The sequence below is a fragment of the Zingiber officinale genome, chromosome 1A (assembly GCF_018446385.1).
Source record: "Zingiber officinale cultivar Zhangliang chromosome 1A, Zo_v1.1, whole genome shotgun sequence".
Classification (NCBI taxonomy): Eukaryota; Viridiplantae; Streptophyta; class Magnoliopsida; order Zingiberales; family Zingiberaceae; genus Zingiber; species Zingiber officinale.
Window position 1 is genome coordinate 9,184,970 of NC_055987.1, and position 10,329 is coordinate 9,195,298.

General features: G+C 33.6%; 1 protein-coding gene across 2 annotated transcripts in view; it reads right to left on the reverse strand.

Moving 5' to 3' along the window:
* Positions 1-7,680, reverse strand: part of LOC122017533 (2-dehydro-3-deoxyphosphooctonate aldolase 1) — a 28,167-nt gene extending 20,487 nt beyond the window's left edge. The window contains exons 1-7 of one of the 2 annotated variants that reach the window (XM_042575180.1): positions 7,471-7,680; positions 7,008-7,065; positions 6,114-6,211; positions 5,923-6,019; positions 4,763-4,828; positions 3,870-3,929; positions 3,678-3,752 (exon numbers count right to left, since the gene is read on the reverse strand). In XM_042575180.1, coding sequence (XP_042431114.1) covers positions 3,678-3,752; positions 3,870-3,929; positions 4,763-4,828; positions 5,923-6,019; positions 6,114-6,211; positions 7,008-7,043 — 432 coding nt within the window. In that variant the 5' untranslated portion in view covers positions 7,044-7,065; positions 7,471-7,680. The remainder of the gene's footprint in view (positions 1-3,677; positions 3,753-3,869; positions 3,930-4,762; positions 4,829-5,922; positions 6,020-6,113; positions 6,212-7,007; positions 7,066-7,470) is intronic. The other variant, XM_042575188.1, reaches the window with a different exon arrangement.
* Positions 7,681-10,329: the final 2,649 nt, after the last annotated feature.

Here is a 10,329-nt window from a genome sequence, read left to right on the forward strand (position 1 = left end):
GTTTGTATAAGTCTTCTTTAGTTTAAATTTTTCTCACAAATTTTTCTTTGTTAACATAAGGTTTTTTATCCTTGCTATGCTTTCTTTGGCGTGGTCAGAACCGTATTGTTGGTTTTTCTATTGTTTATGTATCGGTATGTAAGTACATTTCTCTTTGAGTTTATCAAGGATGTGTTGTATCTTTACTCCTATGTTATCATAACTACAGGCATATTTTGGTCAGTCAGAACTTATGGATTTCTTTCCCTAAGTCTCCAGGTAGCTTACTAAATAGTCTTTTACCTAGAGCTGAGTTGCAACAATTTCGTGATACAGCAATTAGGGCCAAGAAGTCATTACAGAAAGGCTTAATATAGTTTCAACTAAAAAGTTGGTGTTGTTCTAGATCTCTTACAACTTCTTTCTGTCTTATATCTTATCCTGTATTTGCATCTATTGTTGTTAAAAGTCTATGAATGGCGTAACAGAAATTAAGAATATTATTGCCTTGTGCTGCAATTCTACCGATTTCCTCTAAGAATTTATGTTTAAAAGCCCTCCTAGGCTGCACTTGCCACATCGCCTAAGTGGTTTTCTCCTATTCTAATCATAGAATCTCCTGTTTCTATATCAAGTTCATGTTTAGCTCTTGTTTTACTGAAACTATCCATTGCTCTACAAAAGTATCAAATAACTGAAGGTTGCATTCAGTTATATTAAGTAGTACAGAGTGAGTACCAATGAAGGTTATGGCCTTCTTTTTCCTATAGTTCTTACCAAGGGATTATTATTGGTATAGTGTACCACCTCTCTTCGAGGAGGATGTTCTTGACCATAATCCGTAATGCCCATGGTACTTTCTGGTATCTGACATCTGATACAAGGATCTAGAAGTGGAAGTAGTAGACTCTACAGAATTCATTAAGTCCTTTGCTGATGCTGGAATATTCATGGTATCATCTTCAAATTTTTGGGCTATTATATTTCTATCTTCATCAAAATATAATATCCAATTTTGTTCTAATTTGTGGTGTCTTTTGTCAAATTCTTCCAGTTCTACAAGGCATCCTCAATTAGCTGAATAGCAGCTACTGATGGCATAAGACATATTCATCTAAGTCTCTAAAGAAGTTTTTGACTTCTTGTGATTTATGCATTAAATTAAAGTGATATGCCTCAATATTAGCTCGTATAATTTTTTGTTTTTGTATTAGTCTCAAATGTTTGGCTATAAGTCTTCTTAGTACACTGACAGGATCATCATCTTGTCTCAACATGAGATTTAAATTATCATCATCTAGATTTTCTTGGAAGTAGATTGTTTGTCTTTTCTATCCCTATACATTATTGAAGTTGCTGGTTTTAAGGTTATTTCAGGATTGTCTAAACTTATAGTCCATTCTAATCCTGCTAACATTTCAGAATTAAATTCTCTTAGTTTAAGAAAATATATTCCTTTAGAAGTGCGTGCTTCAATCATGTCTGTGATTGTAATTTTGAAGTGATTATGGATATGATTCATTGCTTTTCCTAAGAATATCATGTCCAATTAAATATTATCACCTTGAAATTGACCATATCCTTTTGCCTGGATGTGTATTTTAATATGTTTCACAAAGTCTCTTATGGTGATAGTGAAATTAGGGTATAAAGAAGTAATTCCTAAGTTATTCATATCAACTTCTATGAGTCCTATGATAGCTTTCTCTTTATCAAAGAGACGTGAGTCATATAAAACTAATAACACTTTTCCTCCTAGTCTGCCTCTTGTAAGTCCTCTAAGTCCAAATATAATTTGTATGCGATCTAACAAAGTTCGGGCTGAGGCTTCAGTCATTAAATTTAGTCTTGCTTCTCCTCCATCTGGGAGGTGAAGTGATTCTTGTCTATAATGTCTAAATACAGAAGTTGAAAAGTTAAGTATTCCCCGATTGTATAATCGTCTGGGATTTAAGGCATTTAATTGCTCATTGGAGAAGATATTTAAGTCTTGTTCAATGTCTATTAGTTCTTCTGTTCTGTGATTACTAGTATTAGAAAAACTATTTCTTCTTGTTAGAATATTATCAAGCCAAGTAGTAGTATTTGTTGTTGTTTGTCCTCTCATTATTTGCGAGGAACCGTGAAATGGTTCAGTTTATGTTCTTGTGAGATTCATTATTAGTTAGAAATTTATAAGTACTTTGAGGTTTTCTGATAGTTTTTCCAAGTGATAACTTACTTAAGTCTTTATTAATGTTGTTTAAAGCTTCCTTCCAACCAGTTGTTTTTCTAATAGAGAAGTTCTATAATGAAGTGATGTTAATAAGGCTAGTAGGGTATTGTTTTGTTGAACTATGATTTGGTCGCCTTTTCCAGTGAATTCAAGACAGCAATATCCGTTTTCTTTATATTTAGAGAATTGTTTGGCATAATCTAAAGGTTATTCGTAGTATATTTTCAAAGTGCAGTTTGTTCATTTATACTTGATTTCCTCAAGTGTAGTATGTAGAAGTTTATGTTCTCCTTCTATTTGAGTTTTGTTTGTTTGGATTAACTCTTTGATTTGAAGTAGAACAGTTATAGATTGAAGTTCAAAATTTTTAGGTTTGTTTTCTTCAATCAGTTTAGAAAGATTTAAAATCTCTTTCTTAGTAGGGATACTAAGTAGATTAAGTTAACTAAATCTTCTATTTAAAGAATCTTGTGCTTCTTTCAAGAAGACTATATTTCTTCTTAGGTCACTTATTATTTAGGTTTGTTGGACCAAGGTATTTAGATACCAGTTCCAATAAGTTTTTAGTCAGTAGTTGCTGTGATTCTAAAGTAGTTGCGATACTGAGAAGTAAATGATGGTGTTTAAGTGGGGATCCTCATTATGTAAACAATGAGCATATTTCCAAGATCTAACATAATAATTATGTTGATGTGTTGATCTGAAGTAATAATTTTTCTAACTGGAAATTGCGAAGCTAGATCTAAAAAGTCTAGTCTATTAAATTCTTGAAAGTCTTTTGAACTGGATGTCATTCATGGTCTGAAAGATTTTAGGGCTCTGATACCAAATTTTGTAGGTTGTTTGCCCCAGAAACTTTCTGGCAGCGGCGGCTCCGTCCCGGATCCCAACAACAGATAGTCTAGTTATCTATATTATCCATACGTACATGTTTGTTAGAGTCCGCATATAGGTACTTTTGCCTTGGTAGAAATTGGTAAGCCATATAATATTGGAGCATTCACCAAAACATATTCTCTATTGAAATATGTTAACCTTTAGTTAAAACAGAACAATGAAACCATTCCAGAAAAATGCTTGAATTATAACTTCCTTATATAATTCAACATAAGCAACTTTCTTATGCACACTTTCTTATCTTTCTTTAGCACTTGAGAATCTGCAACTTCCTCAAAGGGAGGTCAACATAAGCAACTCGACGCAATAGTGCATGATGAACTCTTAAATCATACTTAAGCCATTAAGCTCTTAGAAGGAAAGTGGATATAAATTCAACAAAATGAGTAGGCACAAGTCACCGCCCAGAATTAAGATGAGATAATGCAGAACACAAGTTCTAAATATTTGAAAGAGCTTGCAGCTTCCATGCTAGGAAATTGCCTTATCAGAAGATAATACAACTTCAATATTGTTGACAATTTTCAATCATTCTGAAAATCATCAGCATGCAGAGATAGAAAACTAAACAAAAGTATGAACTTACTGAAGGAGCACAAAATTGGCCTTTCTTGATATTTATGATTCTTCCCGTTTCAGCTGCTGCTACTAGAAGGTCAGTCTGTTAAATGAGTGTAGCAAGTTAAAAGGAAAGCTATTCTCTGTGGATTAAGGGTACACAGTAAAAGGATAGTAGAATAACACTAGAGATTGATTAATTTCCAGCTGCACATTATACCTGACGACAAAGAAAAGCTGGAATCTGAATAATATCTGCAACTTGGCCAACAGCTTCACACTGAATTTGTGTAAAAGGTTAGCATGTTATATGCATCATGCTATTTTTAAGGATTAATACCTACTGCCAAAGCCTATAGCTGCACATAAATTTCAGATTAAATCCCTGTCAATTTCTAAGAAATTTGAAGAAATTTGTACCTGTCCATACTTTACAAAAAAAGAAAAGAAAAAAAACAATTGCCACAAATGGTTAGTCAGATCTCAGAAAGGAAGTGTTGCATAACAAGAAGTTTGCTCCATTGCAAGTTGGGAGACCAGTGTAGAGTTGTGGGAATATCTAGCTACACCCACTCATTATTGGCTGAAGCATTATGCACTAGGACCGTCAACATATTTAATCGGAATCATGCCTAAGACTTGTTCATTTGTCTTTGAAATATCTAAATATGTGCCATGACCATCAGGAATGTGCCTAATTTGATAAGGATAAGTAGAAAATCAATTAATTTTCCCCCAAGAAGCAGGCAAACGTTGGTTTGTGAATTCTAGTTTCTTCATAGTGCATTAAAGAGGCCTTTAATGTGAATGAGGCATTTATCGGACATTTCTAATTTAGTAAATTTTTATTGTATTAGGTCCATAAGTCACTGAATATCATATCATTTGCTACAGCATATGATTACATGATCTTTTTTCCAAAGCCCTTCAAAAAATATATGTAAGAGATGCCTGCAAAAGAACTGTCTAGGAATAGCTGATAATACCTAATGTAAAATATTACAATTAGTGAAACAAAGGATTCAATTTAGGGTTTCATCAACAAGAGCACCATGTATAACATTGTTATCAGGGACAATGGTGGCCCAACATAGAATAGAAGAAATTGAATACCTGGCTGCTCTCATGCACATCAGTTATGATTGGCAGATCATATGCTACCTTTACTTTCTCAAGAATCTGCCATTCAAATCCCCTTATGTGAATTTGAGGAAATTAATAGAAGAAAATATTTACTAGAACTGCAAGGTCAACAGGATTAGAAAAGTCAAGAGAAAGTATTATGATTTTCAATAGGTTGTTAATGCAGAGTTCTCAAAGAAAGACAAATAACTTCAAAATTGCAAGCCATGGTTATTTATCTGGCATAATAAATTATTTCAACTAAAATGTGAACTTGCCAAGTGAAAATCTTTCTCCTTGATGCTCCATCAAGAAAAAGTCACTACAATTAACTCAAAGACTGCCTATAAATAACTATGCTATTTTACCATCTTCGATGTGCAAAGTTGGTCAGAAGAGGGTAAGATCACTTATCTGCGTAAATGAATTGTGATAAACTGTGTGATGCATGACATCCATAATTGTTGCATGGAAGAAAATTCCGCTTATTTGATTAGGACAATGATCCTAACTAAGCGTACCAGGAGAAAATGTGAATAATTTTATGAAGCCGTTGAACTTTAATTGCGTGGATGGATTAATTCACAGTATAAAGTTTAGCAGTTTTTTGCATGGATAAGACCGACATATAGGATAAAAACTTTGAAAGCTTCTAAACTAAGTTCTATCAGTTAATAAATACTAGCTACTGGCTACTGCAACCAGCAATAGGGGCAGCATTAAGTCTATAGTTTATTAGATCTCTGCATGGATAAGATTATGGTATAGGATAAAAACTTTGAGAGCTTCTAAATTTACTAACTTCAATAATTCTAGAAATATTTGCTACTGAAACTAGCCATTAGGTCAGTCTCTGAAAAGATGAAGTAAAAGAGCCTGAAAGAAAAAGATGTGAAAGTACTACATGAATCAAACTCCCATACCAATAGAACAGGAGAATATCTTTATCAACAATTTGTACTCTTTCCATTTTTAAATACATTATAAGAGGTTTACAAAAAAAAAATCGCAAGCTATATTCTTTCCCTGAGGTAAAAAAAAGAGAGGAAAACTAACATGAATGGTAATATTAATTATTAAACAAAGTTTTTTCAATGTAATCACTAGAACACAACTTTCGTACAAAAAAAATAACCAATTATAGATGCTACCTTCAGACCTTGTTCCAAACCAGGACCACGAAATGATTTTGATGAAGTACGATTAGCTTTGTCAAAACTTGACTTGAACACAAGGGGCAAACCAAGCCTGTAAGTTGTCAATCAATAAGAAAATAACCGCATATTACAAAAGATCTATATGTTAAAGTACATAAACATTGAATGAAATATAACAAACTTGCCTTGATGTTATTGCTTTTATATGTTTCGCCATCTTAAGTATGTGCTCCTCAGATTCAATAACATTTGGGCCTGCTAGTAAGAAAAAGGGCTCCGCAGCCTATTCATAGTCCAGAAATTGAGACAAATAAACTTAGGCATTGTTTCTACTAAATGAAAAAAATATACCCAAGGAATAATGGTATCTTAGTAAAAAATATATAAAAAGAGTGCAATGCTAGATATCTGGTATGCTTATCTTTCCTGAACTAAGAAAGAACAATTGTATCAAATAGGAAAACGTACAGGAACAATGATGAATGCACCTGTTCATTACAAAAGAAATTTATAGCCAAATATTTTTAGACCATTTCTTTAGATAATGCATGAAATTATGGCAGGTGCACCAGATATGTTAACTTAGTTGATCTTTGGGTTGCAATTTCATGATATAAATTAACTTATGAAATTCCAGAGTCCTGACCACGTGAGCAGAGGTAATAAAAATTTAAACTAGAATAAAAAAAACTGACAGTCTGACACGTTGACTCCTAATACTAACCAACAAAGAGGCAACTACTCCTAGAATTTACATAGCTGAAGTCCCTGAATTGAGTGATAAGTGTCCCCTATTCAACTTATTCATGTTGATATAAAGAAGTCGAATAGAACTTTTCATCATGCATTATATAAGACATTAAAGAGGACTTACAGACCCAAAGACGCAACCTAATTATTGCATATACCAAACAACTAGAATTTCATAACCCATCCTGATACGAAATATAGAAATAGATTCTACGATATACCTTCGTTTAACCAAATGTCACTTATAAGTATTAAAAAAAACATCGATAAGCACTATTTTGCGGATTCAACCATGTAACTATTTGGATATCAAGTTGATAGGACAAAACCTTGAGCTGCTTGAATAGTGCAGAAGTAGATTCCATTCCTTGATTCGGCAGAAGAGATCTGAATCCAGAAACATAGGTATGAAGGAAATCAGAAAATCGAAATGCTCTAAGGCTACTGTCCCTTTTTAAACCGATATCTCGAAAGTTGGCGTCCAGGGAAGCACAATGCAGAGCCAGAATAATAAAATGGAGATATTCAAAAAGAAAAAAAAATGCAATTCACCGTATGTAAATCACGATCAGCCAAGGGATCATGCTTTTTTATAACCATTTAGAGATAGATCCAAATTCGCAATAACGATCGAAAAGTTAAACTTGAATCGAGATGGCTAAGAAACAAAACAGGGAAAAGCTGCAGCGTTGGTGGGGGACGGTAAGATGAGAGGAGAGATGATGGGTTCTCGTAGTGGTGAGGGAAAAGACAGAGAGAAGGAGAAGCCCCAGGAGAAGGGAGGAATATTACCTGAACAGAAGAACAAAAGCCCAAGAAGGACAATTTGCGGAAACTCTGGTTCTTTCGGTCCGGCGAAGTGGCAATGAGACAGGGTGACTACGCTGAAGAGTTCGCGAGCGAATGCCAGAAAGCAACGGCGATCAAGTATTCCGGCAAACTTGGTACCGGCAAGGAAATGGGTGAGGGCAGAGTGAGATCGGGTATGCGCGTCCTTTTTACTTCGGCTGGATCTAGACCCGACCCCGGGGCCGGGTCTGGCCCGGACCCGGCCCAGGCCCGTAACCGGGTCAACGGGCCGGTTGCCCGTTGACCCGGTTCGCCGGATCGAACCGGAACCGGAACGGGTAACTTGTCGGGCCGATTTCAGTTCATTGACTGTAAAATCGACGAACCGCCGGTTAACCGACGGTTCAGCCGCAAATTTTTTTTTTTTTTTTAAACGGCTTGAACCGGCGGTTCATAGCCGTTGGAACCGCCGGTTAACCGGCGGTTCATAGTCGTTTGGAGAATTTTTTGGATATTTTTTTCAACGGTTAGGATCATTTGATCGTTTTTTGATCAATAGCTATGATTTAGTATTTGTTACTATCAAAACTCTATAAATAGATAGTTCATTTCATCATTTTTCACACACATCTTCTCTATTCTTAATCTCATTTTCGTATTCTTAATCTCTACACGCTTTCGTTTCCAATTTTCAATTACAATGGAAGGAGGTCGTGGAGGTGTATCATCTCGAGCTCGGAAGGGAAAGCAAATAATTAATCCGTGGGAGGAGAACCCCAACATTCAATCCACCGATGATGAGAGCGAGCATCTTCCGAATCCGACACCCGAAACACAAGGAAGTACCGATGCAATTACTTCTAAGATTCGGAACTTCCTCCTCTAAAGTCTTTTATTTTCACTAAACATTTTGAGAAGGTCATTCTTCCGTTGGGAGAAATGCGTGCAAAATGTAAGCACTGCAATGTTTCCTACAAATTCCAAGTCGGCGACGGCTATGGGTTGTTGAAACGACATGTAGAAACAAAGCACCCGACGGAATATGGACTCAACCATTCTCAAACACAATTATCAAAATTTTCTTCAAATAGCGGTAGTACCAATTCCGGTTTATTTTTATATTCAGATAATAAATTAAGAGAATCATTAGCTAAATTTGTTTCCGTAGAACATCTTTCTTTTAGTTTTGGATTTAAATGCACATTTGAAGATTTTTGTAAAAAATATCTTAATCCATGTGCTAAATGTGTTCCTAGGACTATACTTACTCGTATAATTAAAAAATTAGTAAAACAAGGAAACAAAATTTAATTGATAAATTTAGTAAATTAGATAATAAAGTTTATTTATGTTCCGATATTTGGAGTGATCATTGGCAAATACATTCGTATATGGGTGTGACTTGTCATTGAATCGATAACTCTTGGAACCTCCAAAAAAGATTATTAGATTATAGAGTTTTTAATGAATTACATAATGCTCATAATATCATACAATTATTATGTTTAATTTTAGAAGAATATGGTTTAACTCATAAAATATTTTCAATATCATTAGATAATGCTAGTTTCAATACCGCTTGTATAGATGATCTAAAATTTGTTTGTCAACCTATTATTGGAGGTTTATTTTTTCATATTCGTTGTGTATGCCATGTTTTGAATTTATGTGTGCAAGATTGTTTAAAAATTTTAGAAAATTATATTAAACTAATTAGAATTGCAATTTTTTATTTATGGTCTCATCAATCTATAATGAAACAATAGGGTAGGTTTTGTAAAATTAATGGAATGAGACCTAAAAAAATTTCACGTGATGTACCAATACGTTGGAATTCAACATACCAATTATTACAAGATTCATTTCAATATAAAGAATTATTATGTTCATTTTTTGCAAAAAAAATACTAATACTAATATATATTTATTTTCACAACAATGAAATATTTGTAGTAGTATTTGTGAAATTTTAAAAGTATTTAATGATGCAATCGAAAAACTTTCCGGTGTTTATTATCCCACTGCTCAATTAGTTTTAGAAACTTTTTTTAATATAGTATTAGTTTTAAATGAATATATTAATAATGAATTTTTATCTCCTTCATTTTAGCTATGAAAACTAAATGAAAAAAATATTTTTATTTAATTCATGAAATTTATTTAATTGCATTTACTTTAGATCCTAGATTTAAATTAGAAGTATTACAAGAAAAGTTAACTTTATATTATGCCGCTTTAATTCCAATTAAAGATTCTTCTTCCCCTGATCCAGTTAATATTATATATAATGTTAGAATTTATTTATATGATATTTATAATCAATATTATGTAAAATATGGAATATAAATTAATATTTCTGAAATATAAAAAACTACTAATAGTAATTTAAAACTTACAAGAGCACAACTCTTATTAAAAGAAAGGACAAAACGTCTACGAGGATCCTCAAGTTCCACACAGGAACTTGAGAATTATTTTACGACTTCTTTTGATTTTAATGAAGTAGATAGTGAAAACTTCGATATCTTAAAGTGGTGGTCATAGAAGGCTCAAAGTTTTTCCGTTCTCTCCGTGATCGCAAAAGAAATTTTAGCTTGTTCAGTGTCAACTGTTGCTGTGGAGCAGACGTTCAGTGCCGGCGGCAACATATTAGATGAACGACGATCAACTTTGTCTCCCGACTCATTGGAAGCCCAAGAATTACTGGACGATTAGACCAGAGCGGAGAAAAGAATCCAAGGAATGCAACTTTCAGATGACGAAGTTGAAGATTTTGATACTGAAGGAACAAATATGACAGGAACAAGAAATGAAAGGGAATGAAAATGTAAAAGGATAAAAATGTAAAAGAACTACGTGGAC